Source organism: Squalius cephalus (assembly GCF_949319135.1).
Source record: "Squalius cephalus genome assembly, chromosome: 4".
Taxonomy (NCBI): Eukaryota; Metazoa; Chordata; class Actinopteri; order Cypriniformes; family Leuciscidae; genus Squalius; species Squalius cephalus.
Window position 1 is genome coordinate 50,696,186 of NC_137125.1, and position 20,752 is coordinate 50,716,937.

General features: G+C 37.6%; 2 protein-coding genes across 25 annotated transcripts in view; both read right to left on the minus strand.

Annotated features, from left to right (window-relative positions):
- Nucleotides 1–259: 259 nt before the first annotated feature.
- Nucleotides 260–14,889, minus strand: tnnt2e (troponin T2e, cardiac). 10 transcript variants are annotated; one of them, XM_079868433.1, is made up of 16 exons: nt 14,655–14,714; nt 12,814–12,868; nt 11,531–11,551; nt 11,034–11,054; nt 10,911–10,931; nt 10,386–10,409; nt 9,787–9,813; nt 9,643–9,664; nt 9,484–9,541; nt 8,494–8,610; nt 8,300–8,377; nt 8,072–8,185; nt 7,801–7,913; nt 7,633–7,723; nt 6,466–6,506; nt 260–552 (listed from the first exon to the last, which is right to left on the minus strand). In XM_079868433.1, exons 9-16 carry the CDS (start codon nt 9,535–9,537, stop codon nt 507–509), a joined length of 654 nt encoding a protein of 217 aa, XP_079724559.1. In that variant the 5' UTR covers nt 9,538–9,541; nt 9,643–9,664; nt 9,787–9,813; nt 10,386–10,409; nt 10,911–10,931; nt 11,034–11,054; nt 11,531–11,551; nt 12,814–12,868; nt 14,655–14,714; the 3' UTR covers nt 260–506. The 10 variants fall into 10 exon arrangements, with proteins under 10 accessions (XP_079724559.1, XP_079724558.1, XP_079724560.1 ...); XM_079868432.1 differs by lacking the exons at nt 12,814–12,868; nt 14,655–14,714 and adding an exon at nt 10,520–10,537 and having other exon boundaries at nt 11,531–11,615; XM_079868434.1 differs by lacking the exons at nt 6,466–6,506; nt 12,814–12,868; nt 14,655–14,714 and adding exons at nt 6,207–6,244; nt 10,520–10,537 and having other exon boundaries at nt 9,787–9,816; nt 11,531–11,615.
- Nucleotides 14,890–15,168: 279 nt separating this feature from the next.
- cald1a (caldesmon 1a) overlaps nt 15,169–20,752 on the minus strand; it is a 57,930-nt gene continuing 52,346 nt past the window's right edge. For 9 of the 15 annotated variants that reach the window (XM_079868420.1, XM_079868426.1, XM_079868425.1 and 6 more), the window contains 3 exons: nt 20,588–20,656; nt 18,460–18,496; nt 15,169–16,375 (listed from right to left, as the gene is read on the minus strand). In XM_079868420.1, the coding sequence (XP_079724546.1) occupies nt 16,362–16,375; nt 18,460–18,496; nt 20,588–20,656 (120 nt within the window). In that variant the 3' untranslated portion in view covers nt 15,169–16,361. Of the gene's footprint in view, nt 16,376–18,459; nt 18,497–20,277; nt 20,322–20,587; nt 20,657–20,752 lie in introns of all 15 variants that reach the window. The other 6 variants (XR_013820809.1, XR_013820810.1, XR_013820811.1 and 3 more) reach the window with 1 other exon arrangement.

Here is a 20,752-nt window from a genome sequence, read left to right on the forward strand (position 1 = left end):
CTTTGATGTAGCCTACCTGTATTAGCCTTTCTATTACCAAGTCACCTAACAAAAATAATCCTCATTGTAGTCTTATTACTTATATTTGTTTAATAGTAAGGTCACTATTAAGGCTCAGAAAATTCTCTCTCTGGACTGCTTGCAATTCACATCAATTCATTTTATGGGGTTTAATAATTTTCCAGGTTTCCCTTAATGTCAAATAAACATTTCCTGTACAAATGGGAAATGTATAACTTAAGAAACAGTCACCAGGATGCTTTGTAGACAATTGACTCTTTTAATATTGCAGGGATAAAGTGACATTAAATTTAGTGATAAATGCAGAATACTTGTGTGTCCAAGACAAAAAACAAAAACAAGCATGACATCCGAAAAATATGTCACTTCACTGTCTCTAAAAGTGCAGTCAAACAGAACAATGGCTTTATAATGACTACAACTGCATATGTGAAGAAGGTGGCAAAGTCTTCTGGATCTCTGGGGTGTTTCGATTCGCTGCACGTTTACCTCAGCCTGCCGCCAACCTTGGCCTTGCCACGACCTTTGGCACTGCAAAGAGAAACATAATTATCAAACCATTTTATTTGGCTGCATATCAATAAGCATATGAGATAATTACTGATCCTTTCATCAATCCACTGATCTACTAAAATCACTGCACTATGAGAATAACGTTATGCTACTCAGTGTGCTATGGAAATTATTTAAATGATTTAGCGCAGTTTATTTCTAATCAGAATGCTAATGCGTTTCAGTTTTGACCTGCAACTGAGCAAATTTCTCTATTACAGACCTGACCTCAGATCATAGACTATTTATCTGAGCATAGCCTAATTAATATTCATGAGCTAAGGCTTAAAGAGATAGTTCACTTTGAAATTAAATTTTGGAATGTTTTAGCTTGCCTCAAGGGCATCCAAGATGTAGGTGTCTTTTTTTCCACAGTAGTTTCAATTTTGATATTTTTAGGTCAAACCGTTCTTGTCTCTCAGTCATTTAATGCAGGTCTGTGGTCACTGTCTCAAAGAGCATGCACAGAGTCCAAATTAAAACAATTCCCCATCGTCCAAATTAAACAATTCCTCATCGTAAGTACACATTGATGGCCTAAGACACGAAACGAGCGGTTTGTGTGAGAAAACGAACAGTATTTATATAGTTTTTTAACTCTTGTACACAGCCACGTCCAAGTGATCTGAGGGCGCTCGCGCATCCTGGTGTGTGACGTGTGCGCAGACTGGTGCATAGGTATATATACACTAGATGTCGCCTTGGCTACGGCAGTTCATTGGAACGAATGTCTTAGGCAAGGCGGCATCTATTCTAGTGTATATATATCTATGCACCAGTCTGCGCACACGTCACACACCAGGATGCGCGCGCGCCCTCAGATCACTTGGACGTGGCTGTGTACAAGAGTTAAAAAACCATATAAATACTGTTCGTTTTCTCACACAAACCGCTCGTTTCGTGTCTTAGGCCATTAATGTGTACTTACGATGGGGAATTGTTTAATTTGGACTCTGTGCATGCTCTTTGAGACAGTGACCACAGACCTGCATTATAGGACTGACAGACAAGAACGGTTTGACCTAAAAATATCAAAATTGAAACTACTGTGGAAAAAAAGACACCTACATCTTGGATGCCCTTGAGGTAAGCTAAAACATACCAAAATTTAATTTCAAAGTGAACTATCCCTTTAACTGTGTTGTGACAACACAACAACCCCAGTCCATAAAGTCAACATGGAATATTCACAAACTACTTTACTTCTACATTATCTACAACATAATATGAATATATTACCTATTTCAGAGTAAAAAAAAAAAAAGTAAGGTGAGAATTTAATTAGGAATTTTTTGTATTGTGAAAAGCTATTTCTATATGGCAGGGCAAAATGAATATTCATGAGCTAATTTTAAACTTTAAAGTTGGCATGAAACAGAAGTTGTGTTGGTCTTTTGTGAGGGAACGAATTACAATCCCATGAAGCATTGCGAACAGCATAATTGAATTAAAAACGATGGATAAATATACAACTACTAATTTAAAAATACTGATTATATATAAAAACAATATAATTTAAGTTCATTGGAAAATATGCATATATATTCAAACATTGAATTATTTTGAGAGTGGGAGTATCTTTTGGGGCGTGTTGCTTATTTCGACTCTGATTGGTGTAATTTTTGCTACAGCATCATGGGTAATGTAGTTTTTCACCAGAAATTCCTCTGTTAAACGGTTATGAAAAATAAGCTGAAATAATGTGACTGACAGCAGAAGCAGAAGCAAATACCGTCAATTAACAACTTCGTAGCTCACAGTAGGTCTGTCTTTAAAGGTTTATGAGTTAACATTTGAAATCAATTTCCCAATGGAGAAAATGAATGTGTTTTTACTTCCGAAGCCCGACTATTGCACTCTACGCTCAATTTTGATTTCATGGTGACTTTAATTGTGTTGTGACAACACAACAACACCAAACCAAAAATGATTCCTGTCCCCACAACCTCATGCTTTCCAATAGAGTTTATGTATTAACTTAACCAAAATTCAGCACTTCATTAATTCAGTGACATTGCAATGGCTAAACTGAGCTTGATTTTGACAACAAACAGTTGATGAAAACTGAGACGACACTTTGAATGGAAATGTGACTGCTTCAGGACCGGTTCACACAGAAAGCATTTTAGCTGTTAAATGCGCAAGGTCTAGAGGCGTGTTTAAAAAAAATAAAAATAAAAATGTTTTAACATGAGCGCCATGTTTTTAGAATGCCGTCTAAAGCCTGGAACAGACCAAGCCGACGGTCGGCCGACTAAGATTTCTCAGTTTGTTCCGCACCGTCGGCAGAAATTGGTGCTCGTCGGCTTTTTTTCGGCCGATTCGACATGTTGAATCGGCGTCGGTGTGAGAGAGAGAACACTGATTGGCCATTCAGCTTAGTGAACGAGTCAGTGCTCGAGAATAATAGAGCTGGTAAGTCCCGCCCATCCGTAAAACCCCACTGGACCTCTAGATTGAAAAATCGTCAATGCAAGTGAATGTGAGAAAATATTTATTTTCTGGTCCCGTTTGAATTGTGCCATGAATGTGAACATATGTTGTCTGTGAATTTTTTATATAATTTTTCATGTTACGAGTTTGACAGTATATTGTACGATTCTTTGGCTAGCAGTTGTGGAAAAGACATAACGAGAAAGACTACATGTCGCCTATGTGACGTCACCTCATAACACATTTTCCCTCCACTTGTCAAATCACGGTGCTAATGCTGCGATAATCTATGGAGACAGATCGAGATGCCTGTGTGTTTTGTACCCAAATCGAAAGCAGCGAAGAGTTGTAGTCCACAAAGTGCTCTCACACAAAGTCTAACCGTATCAAACTTCTATCCGCTAAATTGTAGCATTCTTCACACGAAAAATTATATTAAAAATTCACAGACAACATATGTTCACATTCATGGCAAAATTCAAACGGGACCAGAAAATAATTATTTTCTCCCATTCACTTGCATTGATGATTTTTTCAATCTAGAGGTCCAGTGGGGTTTTACGGATGGGTGGGACTTACCAGCTCTATAAGCAAAACAGCGAGCAAAAAAGTCAAATCTTACCTGAGTGTTCCTTGGTGAATATTTCAATATTAACACGAGCGGAGTGGAATAAAGAAAGTGTTTAGCAGGACTGATATTCAAAACGGTAAGCACGCACTGCTTTGTTTACGATGTGTAGGCAGAGGCAGGCTAAATACACCACATTAATTGCGCAGAAATTAACATAAATAAATACATTATCTCTGTATTACATACATAATACATTACATACATAGTCTCCAATGCCATCTCTCTCATGTTCGTCCATCCTCGGGATGCTGCTGTTCTTCTTTGCGCAATTTTTCATTTTTATCCCCCAAACCACTTCAGCAGAGCCTACACCAAACACTGATCCCTAAACCTACCCGCCATTGTAACCTTAACCAATGAAATTAGCTGCTTAATTTATGCTTAACTGGTTTGCACCCAGTGGGATTTTTTAAATTTAAATATAAAAATACAGGAAAATATTTAAACGGGATGATAGTGGGATAGCAAGGTAAAATACGGGAGAATCCCGGGAAAAACTGGAGGGTTGACAGGTATGCTTTAGACGAGTAAAAAAAGACGACAAGATGCTGCAAAAGACGAGACTGGAGCGCAACGGTTAAAGACGTCCATCTAGCACGTGTTTACATTGGAAAAAAATCAAAACAATGGAAAAGTAGCACAGTGGAACAGAAAAAAGCAATCGGTGTGAAAGGCCCCTCACAGGTGACAGTTAAATATAAAATAAAAAGACAGTTAAGAGAATAGCAGTTTGCAAAATTAGAAGAGACGCACTTCATACACATGCAAGGAAAAAGTGCCACTCAGTCGCATGCAGTCCATGTTGCAGTCTTGTTTTATCCTAATGTGTTTCTTACCCTCTCGTTCAGCCTACAGATTCCGTCTCCAGAGGCAAAAATATTCATTTTAAACTTACCGTTTCATTGGAGTCTCTCTCATTTATGTCCAATCAATATTTAATGTCTTCCCTAAGGTCAACATTTAGGGTGAATTCAGGTTGATTGGGACACTTTTACCCAGTCATCTCAATGGCAAAAAGTGACCCAATCAACCTGAATTCACAATAATTCCTATTGATCTGCATATACGAGTGTATTTATGGACAAATTCATGTATTGTATGTGTTGGCATGGACAGTGAAGTACGAACGGAAGGAGCCACTTAAACTGGTCGTATTAGGATTGAGTGTAAAGATCCTAAACATTTCCCCGTTTGACGTTGGGATTGAGCTGAACCACATGCTCCGAGCTCGCACCTGTCAAGATCGTACGGTTTCATCGGGCCTGGGATCTGAAAGGAGCGGGATCTGTTGAGCAGACCAAACCCCAAACTGCTTTGTCTTGGTCAGCTTAAAGAGATAGTTAACCCAAAAATGAAAGTTCTCTCATCATTTTCTCACCCTCATGCCATCCTCGATGTACATGACTTTCTTTCTTCGGATAAACACAAACAAAGATTTTTGGGAAAATAATCAATGTATTCTGAAGCTATATGTAGATAAATACTCATTTTAAACTCTTTTAACTGTAAACCATTGCTTCCGGCCAACTGTCCAAGGCGCGTTCACAAGTTCAGATTGACATTGTGCCTTGTGAAGTTTGTCCAGAAATTAGGGCTGCACAATATATTGAAATTATCGAAATATCGCAAATGTATATATCGTGATATGCATATCGCAACGGCTTGCAATAATCTGGGTAATGAACAAAAGACAAAGAGAAAATCACTCACTGCTCTTGGCTGAATAACTTTTGTAAGGTTTAATAAGAATCAGTATATATTTAATTCATACAGTGAAAACTAAGCAGTGTTTTATTTTTACATTTGATTATTCAGTTTCTGTTGTTATATAATCCTAATGTAGGATAACCTGAAACCCTAAACCCCACTGATGTTAAAATAACACTTCTTATGTTACAGTAAAACACTGCTGTTCACTTTCAGAAGTTGTAGGGATGTTTTCTTGTCACAAAAAGAATGTGAAACACATATGTAGGTTATATAATAAAAGATAATTTAACTTTAAGCATTATCATATCGCATTATTTAATCGCATATCGCATATCGAGTTATCGCACTTTTCTTCAATATCGTGCAGCCCTACCAGAAAGTAACACTGAAGTAACATCACTTCTTCACAATGCTCTTACGTCGCCTGTCACAACATCCCTCTCGTGAACTCTTGTATGAAAGCAGATCAGAGGAAATGATTTATAGTTAGAAAAAGTTAAATATGAGTATTTTTCTTACACACATCTATTGTTTGGCTTCAGAAGACATTGGTTCATCCCCTGTGGTCGTATGGATTACCATGACTATCACTGTGTGTGGTTTTTCCACGCATCAAACAAGCGGCACCCATTCAATGGCATTACATGGACTCACAGAGGTGGCTTATTTTCCTAAAGAATTTCGTTTTTGTTATCTGAAGAAAGGAAGTCATGGCGTGAGGATGAGTAAATGATGTGAGAAAGTTCTTTGATCTTTGATTTTTCAGGTAAACTATCCCTTTAACAGCATCACTTCCTCTGCTTGAGCCAGACCTCATTGAAACCAGGGGAAAGTGACCAGTGTGACTCGGGGTACTTACCTCTGGTGATCTTTGACTCTAGCCAGTAGCTGAGTGATCTGTAAGGAACACATACGGAAGCCTTGCTAAGCACAAAAGACAATATCAACAGGACCAGCTGATGGGGGGAAAACCTGTGGATTCGCAGCCACAATCACGTCACCTGCCTTCACCGACCGACCGACCGAGAGCCCAGACCCGACACAAATCTGACCCACAACAGTTACTGACAGCAGGCTACACAACAGTGAGGTGGCCGCCCTCACAGCCAGTTACTTACAACTTCTGTTGTTCATTGATTCGGGTCTGGAGAACATTCATCTGGAAGCAAGTCACAGTTTAAGACAGGTAGGCCATAGACGCCAGTTTATCACAGCGCCAGTCTTTTACGCCCTGTTTTCATCTGGTATTAAGATTAGTTTTGGGCGATCGGATCACAAGTAGAAGAGAGAGAGACACATTCCCATTCACACCTGGTGTTTTAATCTATCTCTTTTGTCCACTTTCAACCACTTTTGGTCCTCAAACCAAACTTTTACCAAAGTTTAAATCCTGTCTGGCTTCGAGCGCTTCCCATAATGTTTACGCGTTAGGTCAGTAGGTGGTGAGTCTTTAGTGACTGTTTGAACACATTCGACCACATGAGCGTTTACACTACGAAAGCAATCCGGCCTAATGGGTTTTCGACTACGTCTAGAAGTGGTCAAAAGTGGACAAGTTTAAAACATTTTAGACTCTATTTACACCTGTATTTAGTGTCGTCCGCTTGCAATTGGACTAACAAAAACGCTTCTTAATACCAGGTGTACCAGGCCTTGAAGTCAACATAAAATAACTATTTTACTTCCGTAATGTTGACAGATATTTAACAAGAAAAAAGTGTAAGCTGGGACTTGATTTAATTTATTGGGTGATTTCTATATTCTGAAAAAAATTGTAGAAACAATTTTAACTCAGAAATTGCTAGTAAATTTCACAATTAATTACAAAGAAATGGCTAATAACACATTCAATTAAACATGAAATTGTACTTAAAAGTAGTATTTTCTTGTGAAACGAACTACAGCAATGTTTGATTATTTAAAACTTTGAAAAATCTTCTTTTACAGTGTATGGCAGGGCTTGATGTCATTTTTAAAGGGATGACCAATTGTTAATAACAATAATAATAATCAGGTTGACTTTAAGTGATTTATGTCGCGTCAAACTTAACAATTGTTAATTATATCTTATAATCTACTTTCTGTAGACTTGTGCTAAAAAGATTTCAACAATAACAGCTGATACCAACATAAATAAAGAAACTGTTTTCTTGAAATTAAGGCAATATGGCCAATTAAATTGTTATCATGATGTTTGCAACAAAAATGAAATATACAAATCCCATATTGACAGTGTAATCATACTTTCTATGTTGTTGTGTGAAGTTGATTACGTCAACACTTACGTCATATTTCTGCCTCTTCAGTTTCTCGCCGAGGTCGAACTTCTCGGCCTCCAGCTGCATCATCCACTGCCAGAGCTCATTGGCCTTCTCTCTGCGAGAACCAATCAGAAGCTTCGTCAGTGGCCGTTTATGCGAACTGTGATGAGATCATGCTCAACGGTGACTTACTTCAGTTTATCTTCAGACAGATGATCAATGTTGAGTGCCTTCCTCCTATCCGCCAGGATCTTCTTCTTCTTCTCTCTCTCCGTCTGTTTCTTCGCCCCTTTGCGACCCTCGCCCTGCGAGACATCAATGATTGTGTTTGATTCAGTGGGCTCATATTTTCACATGCATATTATCTTAGGTTTAATACACCTAGGTTCCCCTTTTCTATAAGTTTTTGGATCAAAATCCAATATCAAAATGTCTAGTTTCCTAGACATCTCTTTACTCAAACCTTCTGCTGGATTCCTCCGTACTGGTGTGTCATGTTGGTAAGAGCTTTCTTCTTCTTGGCATCTTCATCTTGTTTCTTCCTCTGTTCCTCTAGCTCTCTTCTCTCCTTTTCTTCCTGTTGAGAGATCCGATGGAAAGAGTTTGACTCATTTCCTCTATTTCCATTCTAGCACTTAGCCTCGTGGAGGTAAACGGATGCTTCCTATTGGCTGAAGGGAGTGTCACTCACGGCCAGACGGGCTTGTCTCTCCTTCTCCTTGTCTGCACGGACTCTCTGCTGCTCTGCTCTCTCTGTGCGACGCTTCTCCTGCACACAGCACCAGACAGACACAACACTGTCAGTCACAAGTAAAGACTGAATGTTTTTTAGCATTCTGAAACCCTTCTGGATTAGACTGTTCTTCCAGATTATGCAGAACCTACGATTCTGTTGACCAGAGCGATCAGCTCCTCTTCATCTTTCTTCCTCTGGATAAAATGAGCCTCAATCAGAGACTGAAGCTCAGATAAATCCTTCTCCTGACGCTTCCTGTGGATGTCCTATTACACACACACACAGGCATTGACATTAATTCAATATTCACAATAACATGCATTAAGTGTACCCTGGAAATCCAGAGTTCTCGCGAGAGCACAAGTTGAATTTGCTCAGCGAGTTTACTCTGGCGTCGAGTAATGATGCTCATTAAATATGCCCCTGCACCAATCACATCGAGTTATCTGATATAGGCGGGCCAGAGGCGAGCTAAACAGAAGACGACAGCGCTGTGACGTCGAAGTCATTAGTAAACATTGCAAGATGGCTATGGATGAACACCAGTTGTTTGAAACGGCTTTGGCCGCTACAATGAACGAGTTAGACTTGGCTTTTTATCTAAAAGAGGAACAGAAGACGGCGCTCGAATCGTTCCTTTGCAAGAAGGACGTTTTTGCTGTTTTGCAGACCGGATACAGCAAGAGTCTAATCTACCAGTTAGCTCCGCTGGTAGCTAAGCGTATGGGGCTTGCTGTGATTGGCCGTAGTGTTATCCAATTGCGTGCAGTGAGATTTTCAAATGCATGCTTGGTGCCGCCCCTCGAGCTGGCCGATTTTCATTAGTCGATGCCAGACCATTAATCTTTCAGATTTAGGTCTGGATTTCCAGGTTATGTTAAGTGTGCTTATTTTGCAAATTGTGGATGACCATTCACTCATCTAGCAAAATATGTTCTACGAGTTATGAAAACATTATCTGAATGTTCTCTAAACATTATAATTGCAGAATTATACATTCACATAATAAAGTCACATGGTTCTAATATGAAAACAGCATACTATATCATTCCCAATGTGCAGGTTTATAAAATTCAAGACACCATAATATTCCATTCCGAATACAGGAAGTGATGACATTTAAACTTCATGTTACTCACATCAAAGTCCACCTTATCTCCTTCAGGAATCTTTGGAGCAGTGATGTTTTGCATGAATCTGTAAAATAAGTGTTACTCATGAGGACTGACGCTGTGCATTCTTCACGTATGAGTTTATGCAGATAAACACGGTATGAAAGATGTCAACATAGGACATACTTCGGCTTTGGTTTTGTCTCATCTGGGGATAAAATATATAAAAAAACATCATCACTGACTAATAATGTGTCACGCAAAGCACTTCACATTGTCGACCTTGGAGGGAATCAACCAAACCGAATGTGTGATTTTAGGAGCAGTTACCTGCGGCCTCCTCCTCTACAGGGGCTTCTGCTGGGTGAACAATGAAAAATGACAAAATTTAACATTAAGACTAATTGCATTGACATTTTTAAATTGTTAGGGGAAAAAATAAATTTTCGCAAGTTTTGATTTTGTAACAAATGCCCGGCTGAACGTGACGACCCAATGTTCTGACAGTCACAATCATCACACATGCGATTTCAATTAGCTGATATATTGCATCATGACATACGAACCTTACAAATAAACAGCTTTTGTCCTCCAGCCTTCACAATGAGTCGTCATGCAGTTGTAAACATTTGATTCAGATCACTATCGATCATCACATTTTGAATCAGTTAACAAGAAAATGAGCTGTCCATCATGAAAACATGATTTGGGCCAGTAAGATTTACATGTAACTGAACTGATGGCACTGGCCTCCCAGTGCTGCTCATTAAGGTTGAACATGCTAAACAACCCGTCAATCCTTGAGACCATGCTATTACAAAATCAGCTGCAAAGTGCCAAAAAATGAGCAACTCAATGTGTTGGAAATTCTTGCTGAATGTTTGGTTCATAATATTTGTATGAATGAATGTAAAGCTGAAGAGCTTTACCTTCTGGTTCAGGTTCTGGCTCCTCTGTTCAGATATGAGATAAGTTATAAGTGGTTAAAGAATGAAAATTTACAGACACTTGTACATTATAAAGTAAGAATGACCTCAATATTATTAACAACTGAAATAATTACCTTCCACTTCTGGAGGCTCTAATATAAGAACAGCAAATCAGTTAGTTTATAAAGACTAGTAGTTTGAGAAATTATAAAAATACCATAACATAACTACTAAGATCTGCCATTCAGGAACAGATATTCTGACTGACAAAACATTATTGATAAAAGACATGGAATTTTGAGAAATTAAATATGGCAAGATTCTCTTAGCAAATGAATTGAACTTGAGTTGCCTGAATGCAGGTCTTGGTTAAAATGGTGAATACTAAAATTAATGAATTTAGTATTTGTATATACGTGTTGATCCAGTGATTTAAAGATAGCTGACTATTGTAACTATGATATTATTTAAAAAGCATAAAACATTTAAATAATTGTATTAACAATCAAATGAGGGAATGATTACCTTCCACCTCAGGGGCTGGTTCTAATATAAAAATATAACATGAGATATTAAATATTACCTTGTATTGGTGATGGCAAATGTACAGAAAATCACCACAAAATAAAGGTCAGATCGATGCTTTACCTTCCTCTGATGGAGGCGCCACTATTGAAGAGAAACGATTATTATGGAAAGGCTAATGAGTTTAATGCAATGCGTTTTCAATATCATGCATTTGTATGAAGATATGCTAGCTTTTGTTTTCAATTATATGAAAAGGTGAATTCTGTTGAAGTGCAATATATCACTAAAACAATAAAAATGTGAATGAACAATTAAATAATGGGTGCACAAATTAATTAATGAAAATTTTACCTTCCACTTCAAGAGGGGGAGTGATAGAACAAATGAATGCAAGAAGAAAAGAAGAAATAATTGCACAAATGAGGATGAGTAAATTAATTAATTAACTGTGAGAATAAACTGAATTATCCGCATGCAAGTGTGTGAAATACTCTAGTCCGACTTTGTTTTAAGCCACATATGTTGTATTAATATTATCTAAATCTAAAATATTTTGAAGTTAATTTTAAAATGTATTCTCATGCAGGAAAAGCAACACAACACAAAGTGAATTTTACCTTCCTCTTCGGTTTCCTCCACTACAGTGTGAACATAATAACGATTAGTAGCAAATACATTCAGAAGCATAATATTTGATCAGTCTTTGCATAATCACGATGCTGAATCAAGTTAACAAACAGATCATCTATAACCTTTGTCAGAACATTGAGATCCACCCAACAGCTTGTAAATGACATAGTCCATAGACCACCAATGCAGGAGCCTATCTGATGCAATTTGCATGTGAGCATGGACCAAATGATGCGTTAAATGAATTTAACATGATTTTTACATGATCATTTTAACGACGGCATAAATCAACTCAGGCTCATCGGGAAAACATGCCTCTACTACACTGTAAAAAAAAGTTGCTACCTTACATTTGGATGTTTAAGTCATTTCATCTTAAATTACATTAAACTGACTTAAAAAAGAACAAAAAACGAGTTGAATCTTGTATAACTTAATCTGTCACGTTAATCTGTTTCAGATCTTAGTATTTCACTTTTAAAGTGTCATGAAACAAGGTAGGCTACGTTTTTCCAATGAGCCATAATACTTGCAGACAACAAGCATTTCATTTTACATTCACGGACCGTTATGGACAGCACACAAGAGACGAATGGGGGGGAATGACATCTGAGACAATAGGAAATGTACATGGGCAGGACATTCACATACTTGACTTGATGCAACAATGTCACCCTGCACATTGACCTACTGATATTAGTTGCAGCCTTGAGTAACTCAATTCTCCTGGGCATGTAGCCGAGGACAAAAGCGATTCTTGGGTCTCTAAAGTTTCTAAAATAGCTCATGCACACAAGCTGACAGCACGCGAAACTTCCTCTGGACCAGCCTCCATTTCCATAATAAGTGATAGTGCATGAATCTCAAACTGGCTTACCTTCCCTATAACATACGCACAGGGTGAAAAGAGAAGAAAAAAAGGAAAAACATTTGACTTTAAGTTGGGTAATGAATCAAAAAGATGCACATGAAATTAAGATAGATATGAAAAATGTACGTTGTGTTAGTAGTATTCACTATTTATGTGAATACATAAACATATACAGTATGTGCTAATGTGCTATATATATATATATATATATATATACACTTGGTTAAATTATTTGGCAAAAGGGCAAACTACAGCTATAGGTTTTATATTACTATGTTTAAAAAATCTTTATCACTTTTAGCCACTACTGTGCCCTGCTGTTTCAATGACTATTTTAGCATAGTCTATAATTTGAGGTATTCAGTGTTCAGTGAATTAAAACAAGTAATGACGTTATACGTACTGCACTTCCTCCTCCACCACTTCCTCTGTGTCAGCCATGACTAAGTGATTCCTGATGAAGTAAATAAGTTTAAGTTATGCATGTCAAATGAGTTCAATTAATTTCCACTTCTTTTACTAGAACAGCCTTGACATGGTCTACAAATCATCTTTAAAATTCTTCTACAAGTGACCCTGATCCCAGAGACAAACGTTATGTTCAACGTTGTTGGACCAAGCACGGTAGTTATATTAACAAGCGTTGAAAAAGCTGTCCTGAAGACGTGTGTGTGTCCACCAGGAAATAAATCACTGCACAATAAACATGTGATGAATGAGTGAGGGTGGCTATTTCTGCCAGTAATAAACTATGAGGATTTGAACAGGTGCTCCACACTTTTCCAGACAATGAATTGGCTGGTCTCATCAAGGGCTGCCGCTCATTCTCCGTGTAAATCAAGAGTGCGTGTGTCCTTGTCATCTATTTTTAAAGCACATTGTTTGTGCAGGACATTATTCCACAGCACCTACTGCCATTAAAGACGTTTCTATTGTTTTAATGCAACTCATTATGATTACAGTATGTGCACTGGCCCAAAAGGGTATATGAAATATAAAAGTACACTCTTAAAAATAAAGGTTCTTTATTAGCATCAATGAAGAACCTTTAATATCCATGGAACCTTTCCATTCAACAAAAGTTTATTGATGAAGTTGGAAAAAGGTTCTTTAGATTATTAAAATGCTCACTGAAAAATGGTTCTTCATTGCTGCGAAAACCCACTTTTGGAATCTGTTAAGAGTATACGGTTGATTGTTTTAAATGTAATATAACACAAGCACACTTTTCAAGCAAAATATATCACAAAATAAAGTTTGTTGAGGTTTTAAATCAAATAAAATGAACAGATACACTTAAACTTTTAAATTATTTTAATGATGTAGCCCTGTTAATTAAAGGCTTTTTAAATTTCAGCACACGAGTGCCTTGGAGTATTTTGTCTTTAGAAAAAAAAAACATATGTTAAAAATTGAGACATAAATTGGAACATGTTGATAGTTAATGTCATGAATAACTTGAACTTGAGGAGTACCGACTTCATACACCCACAAAAAAAATGACCAACTGATTGAAAACTATTGCAAAAAAAAAAAAAAACTTAAAATTAATTTATACAACATTTAACACCACTTGGTTTGATTTTTGCTTTTATTGCAATGAAATCCGTGCATATTAAAGTAACCAAATATTACTGTAGCTACTGAAAGTTCAGAGGTCTGTAGGTTATCCAATTGTAGTCATTTCTTATTTTCACTCAACATCTGTTGGGGGTCTTCAGACTATCATGTCTGAGGGTCCTCAAACTAATGGCTCTTCACAGAGTTCATCTTGGATAAAGGTTAATCTTACATTGAGTCCTTGTGATAATGAGAGTGTGATGGAAGCAGCCAGAGGAGCTTCTCTGACCAAATCCACCAAGTATTTGCAGCAGATTAACTGTCTCACTTTGGAGTTACGTGCATTTTACATTAATAAGCGAGGGCCAGTCGTACTCCTCCTGAAAGGCTGGAATATCACAGGCTGACGGTGGCAGGAATGTTGCCATTGATAGTCTGTATTAAGCGGCATTAAGAGAAAAACCCAAAGCACGCAAACCACCAGTCCCTCTGGCGAACAAGACAAGCATTGCATTGATGATTGAGGAATGAAGAGGGTGATCCTCAGGCCTGAGTTCACACATTATGAGCAACTTTGCAGAATCAGTTTAATCCAGAAGGCATGCAATTGTTTGAGTAGATTTTAGTTACAAATTAACTAATGTCATTTGGATCCGATAACAAAATCTGAAGCCTCTTACCTGAGATCCCACCAAGAAGAGAGAGAGAGAGATCTTATCTCGATGGTCCGGGCAGCAGACAGTTTCAAACTAACCCAAAGCTCACCTAATACAGACCTGCCAGATCATGTGACCACACTGCTTTGCTCTGATTGGCTGCTGGAACTTAGCCTATTGTTAGAGGTAGTGGAGCATGACAGATATATGGCTTTAGCATAGCAGTCTGGTGGAGAATTGAGAAGCACACCACACAATCACAGGTGTTTTTCATTGGTCTCTTTATTGTGGTCACTGAGACGATGATACAATGTTGCTCTGTATGGAACTATTGGCTACAAATGGTCATATTTGTAACAAGGTAATTGCATTTAAAGGTGGTGCGACTTGCATAGTGTTACTCAGAAACAATACATAGGTGCTTACAAAGATGAAACAAATAGTAAAAAAACTTGATTGTCAAAAAATACAAGCAGAATACAGGAACTTTGAACATTTAGAGACATTAGCGTTAAGCTACGGCGCGAAGAACTGGATATTCTTTGACAAAAGATGTCAGAAATGATGACGTTTAAATGATGAAGTTACTAATGTTCTGCCAACTAGCGCTGTATTGAAACCAGACAACGTCCATGCTGCAATTTAGTATGAATCAATCGCAGCACAGAAAGAAGACACTCAAAAAATGAAACACTTATAAACATGAATTGACTTGGACTATATGCTTGTCCTCTTTTTCCTTGCTGAAATCAGGATGTGTTTTTGGATTAACCGAGGTCTTGCATTATACGCAGATATTGTGAAATGTACTGATCAAATTATGTGATTTAAGCCAAAAAGTGCATGTTCCCTTTCTTTCGAGTTCTCTTGTTTCAACCAATACCGATTATTCCACATGACACATAGTGATTAACACTTACAAAAAGATGGTCACAAACAACGGTCAGAACAGTGTTTCCAAGAGTACAAAAAGCCAAAGATAATGTAATAATGATAACGGTAGGACTATAATGGACTTCTGCTGAATTAAAACTTGCTTTGATATAAAATACTATTGAAAGCAAAAGCAAAGACCATTTTGTATCAAGCAGTAAAATATATAGTTAATTACAAAAACTTACACTATATGCTAACATATATTATTAAGACAATTTTTTTTATAATTTTGTTTTTTTTAAAAGTGTCGTTATGACAAAAAGTAGGTCTACAAAATACAGCTACTCTACAGGTGCTCATATTCGGTCTGGAACTGGCGAACATGTATGAAATGCAGGGTGAAGCTTTGCTTTAGTTATAAATTAACAGGTGAGAAGGGTAACTAACATGCTTAATAATATGCTTTGTGATTTGACAAAAGACAATTCGGAATGCTACTCCTCGTCCTCCTATCCAAGGAATCTTGTAATGTTTTGAGCTGTTATATAATTGTTATATAATCTTAACAAATGAAAGTCGGAATCGCTCGTTTTCACAGCCTAGATTTCAGATTAACAGAAGTTACACGATGATGGTGCAAGATGGTGGCCTGTGAATACAGTGATAAAATATATATATATTTTTTTTACATTTTTCTCTCTTTTATACCGTGTCTACACACAGATCTTCCAGGCAGTATAAAATGCTCGTGTGTATGTTTTTTTTTTTTTTTTTTTTTTTTTGGTATTAATAAAAGTTTAAAAAAGGAATGTTGTGCATTCTCTTGGTCCCTGCCTCTCTGGCGTCTTTGAAAGGTTAATGGCCCGTTCCTGTTAAGAGACAAAAGAGAAAAGTCATAAAATTGCTTGAAAATAAATTAAATGACACACACTTTAATTCATGTTACTAGTTACTAGTTAGTTTGGGGTCAGTACGTTTTTTTTATTTTATTTTTTTTTAAAGAAATTAAGACTTTTACGCAGCAAGGATGGATTAAAAGTGACAAAGACATTTATTATATTTCTATTTTAAATACATTTTAAATACAATAAGTATCATAGTTTACACAAAAATATTAAGCATAAGAACTGTTTTCAGCAACAATAATAAGACATGTCTCTTGAGCAGCAAATCAGCATATTAGAAGGATTTCAGAAGGATCATGTGACACTGAAGACTTGGAGTAATGATGCTAAAAAAACATTAAAAATACATATTAAACAGAAAATGGTTATTTTAAATTGTAATACTTTTTCCACAATATTTCAGTTTTTACTGTATTTATTTTTAATTTAAAAAAAAATGCAGCCTTGTTGTAATTCATATAGAGCCCTTGAAATAAGTAGATCTCAGAACCAAAATTAAATGTATAAAATGATTATTGTCCAACATGTTTAAACATGATTATTGGCTGTTATTTATGAGATCTGGGCCACTTATTTGCCCCTTAGAAGAAGGGTTAAATGGTGTGTGTTTGTTACGCTGTTACATTCATACTTTGTATGCTTAGCTGTGTGTATTTGTAACCCTAGAGCTAAATATAGTTTAAAAAAAAAAAATCTCTTAAATGCAAGTTGGCCATGTGTTTGAGCATTTTTAAGTGGTTGGAAGGACGCAAGTTTTCATACGGCATGCGAGTGTGCTAATCTGCCGCCCCATGCAGTAATGTGACAAACATGCAGCTTTAGCCCTGCTGGCACTGACAGACGCCCATAATCCACAGTGTGATATTGAGACGAGCAGGCCGACGTGGGTGAGAGGGCAGGCTAACGCAAAGACCTGTCGCCCATTACCCAAAAAACGCCTGGCACGCCCCAAGGCCACCGCGTCCTCTTTTAGAGGAACAAATGGCCGGCATTCAAAATAGAAAACAATGCCAAAGAGACCTTTTAAAACACTTCAGCCAGGGAACGACGTGCCTGCCGCTATGATCTATCATTGGAAGGGCTTCCTGCCAGAGGGATTGTGGGTGTTGTGCAAAATGGAGAGACCTGCCCTTCACAGTAGGACTTCATTTTGACCTTATTTTGGCTTGGATGTATAGGCAAAAGAAACAATATATTGCATACACACATGCACAATAAAACTTACACTGTGTGCTAACCAACCTAATTTATTTTATTATCTAAACCCTAAAAGCAAAATCTTTCAAGTAAATCCACAGTTTTTTTTCCATCATGACGAGGCCATCTTGACGATCGCTTTGTCTCACATTGTTTAACACTGTTTTCAGAGGCAGAAATCGTCATGATGGAAAAAAATTGTGGATTTACTTGAAAGATTTTGCTTTGCTTTTAAAATAATCAATCTCTCTATATTTTTTCCTCTTTTGTGAAGTCATAGAAACGCTATTGTGGATTATTTTTTTTTTGCTTTTGGTACTGGAGAAAACGGGAACACAAAAATTATATTTGTTGTAGCAACCGTTCCTATGACTTCACAAAAGAGGAAAAAATATAGAGAGATTTATTATGTTGGTCAGAAGAGAGAAAGATGTCAAATTTGCTGTCCCTTCCTCAGACGTCGTATTAGAAACTAGTTTTCTGTAATTTAATGCTATGGTAGAAAACACAAAATATAGTGTTATAAATAAAATGAAAATATAATTTTTTTTGCTAGATTTATGGTGTTGATAACTGGAAATGTGTCAAATTGACCAAAAATTTTGTATAATGTGAGCAATTTTTGAGACACAAAAAAGGGTCCATTTACACTTGGTTGCCCCGCCCACTGTGTAATCTTATTGGTCCAAGACCTTGCTCTTCATAGACGTGTTTGATGCATCAAAGACATTCTAATTGCCTGTGATTGTGTCACATCGCGCAGCAATTACTGGTTGACAAATTGCTTTTTGTTGGAAAATGGAAATGGGACACTGTTTTGCACAAATACAATTTATCTTCTTGTCACTTACCATTGGTGACGGATTTGGTCTCTCCTCTGCTTGCGACCTGGGTGAGGTATAAATCAAAAAGAAAGATAGAGAGAAAGAGAAAGAAACAGAGAAAAAGACAGAATGAGATTAACATAAATAAAAGCTAATGTGCTAATCAGTGTGGCAGAGTCCTTCCCAGCCCATCCGTCTGGCATTCCACTTATGCCTTCACATTTCATTTTACATTTCCTTTTTAACATGTTTTTTTGTGCCGATGTGCTCCAAGAAGTCATCAGTGAAAGCACTTGTGGCCGACATGCTGCGTGTACATTGACAGGAACATGCTTAGCATGGTTTCAAACAGCACTCTTTTTCCAGATTCACACACAAGTGAAACCCTCATTCTTTCCACTCCTGACCAAACTGCACTGCTGGTTTTGGTAACATCAGTGCGGTTATGACCACAGATTTCCCTTCATTAGGCTTTTTACGTCACCATTTACCAGTCCTTTAAGTGCTCTGGGCCAAAACTGCAATCTGTGGCTAACCGCGGCCTTGGCCTGATCTTGACGCCTCGCTGACAGTCCAGCAGAAGATTGTATTGTGCCCGTTCTAAAGATAGAGCCACCCGCTCTGAATGACTACCGTTATTATCTGTTTGATCTGTGGATATAAAAATATGAAGGCCAGCGCTCGTGGGAATGCCTTTTCAAGTTCAGGCGATGGGATCGTCTGGAATTGGTTTCTATTCGTGATGTGAATAAACCGCCATGTTTGGTCAACTGCATCCCAGTCATGCCAGCATTAAAATAGATCTTTTCACAATAGGCAGAGTCCTTTGTAAAGGGGTGATGGTAAAAAACAAACAAAGAAAAGAGCGAATGAAAGAGAGAGGGAAGGTGAAAATGATCCTTCACTAAACTCCGCCCTAATTAACAACCAGCATAATATCAGACAAGCTTTTGATCTTTAATGTCCTGTCTGTTTGGAAATTTTTAAATGGAATTTTTTTTTTAATAATGGCAAGTCACTTCTACTGTAAGAGTGACACAAGCCACCCAGTAGTTTTCCTATTCCAAATAAATTGTGACCTACATTCGCTCCAAGGTAAATCAATGTTAATTCATTTATTCAAATGCAAGACGTGATGTGTTCACAGTACCATGGTGAGTGTGTTGTAGTAACGTTATCACTTGCCATCAAAAGAGGCTTTTGTCTTTTCTAAGTTTACTGTCATAAGCATTTATCTAGATTCTGTTTCACAGTTCTGTTGCATAACTTAATTTGTTCAAGTTTTGCCCTTGCAAAAATTTCTACCATGATTCTAGGGTGTTGTGGATGTCTGCCAGGATGCTGCTATTCTGTTGTTTCTAGGGAGTTGCTAAGGAGTCCTGGGTGGTTGCTAGGGAGTTGCTAGGGTGTGTTGTGTGGTTGCTTAAAGGGGCAGAAAAATGGCATGTACACGATGCTTTGCAATTAGCTTGTTTTCCACTTCATGAGCACATTTTACTGATTAAAAAAACAAAAAAAAAACTCACTGTTCATGAACATATCCAGTTCATTCCTATTAGAATCTATGTAATGCTTGTCTGAGTCAGCAATGGTAACCAAGGTGGGCGGAGTTTAACATAAGGTCAATTAGTGTTTACAGGAGTTACTCCTGGTGACTTCAGTTCTTTAAAGCACATCCTCCTTGCAAACCAACCGTCTGCTCGTGTGGCAGTGAGCAAGAGTGTGAGAGAAGCTCCGTGAAGAAACGAAAAAAGCCAAATGCATGACATCGCAGTTCCTAAGCCATCTTGTGATAAATGCATTAAGTGTGGCTCATCAAACACTGTGTGATAAAGTAACATTTACCTCCTCAAGGTGGTCAGATCTGTAGACAATTAGCAAGGGGATGGCTTAAAACACAAAACACACAGGCAATGTTATGGCAATGTTATACTGCAGACATCATGCTAGAGTGGTGTTATGACTGTTACTGTCTCCAGAGTCCTATAATGGCATGCCTGAAGGGTTATAATATACCCACAGCCTGTTGTTTGGACACATAAGTGCTTTATTAATTCATTCTCCAGGGGCATATGAAAAATGTTATGTGTATATATAACTAAGAGAGAGAGATAGTTGGGCTGATTGGGCAAAAAAACAAACTGTATTTGGTTACCTTGGTAGCAGAGGACCCTTTGTTTTCCCATAGACTGCGTTTGCTGGTCACGTCACCTGGCTTCAGGTCCTGCAGGAGGAGAAGGGGGTGTAATATCACTCGCGAGATGGCCCTGAACTACACAACTCATGTAAACACATGTACATGCACGTCAATCCGACGGTA

Coding starts and splice junctions, on each gene's coding strand:
- tnnt2e (XM_079868432.1), bottom strand. CDS start 11,600: ATGCTTCTGAATGTATTTGCTACTAATCGTTATTATGTTCACACTGTA. Junction 8,378..8,493: donor TCGCTCTGGTCAACAGAATC/GTAGGTTCTGCA, acceptor TGCTGTGTGCAG/GAGAAGCGTCGCACAGAGAG. Junction 7,914..8,071: donor ACGGAGGAATCCAGCAGAAG/GTTTGAGTAAAG, acceptor GATGTCTCGCAG/GGCGAGGGTCGCAAAGGGGC.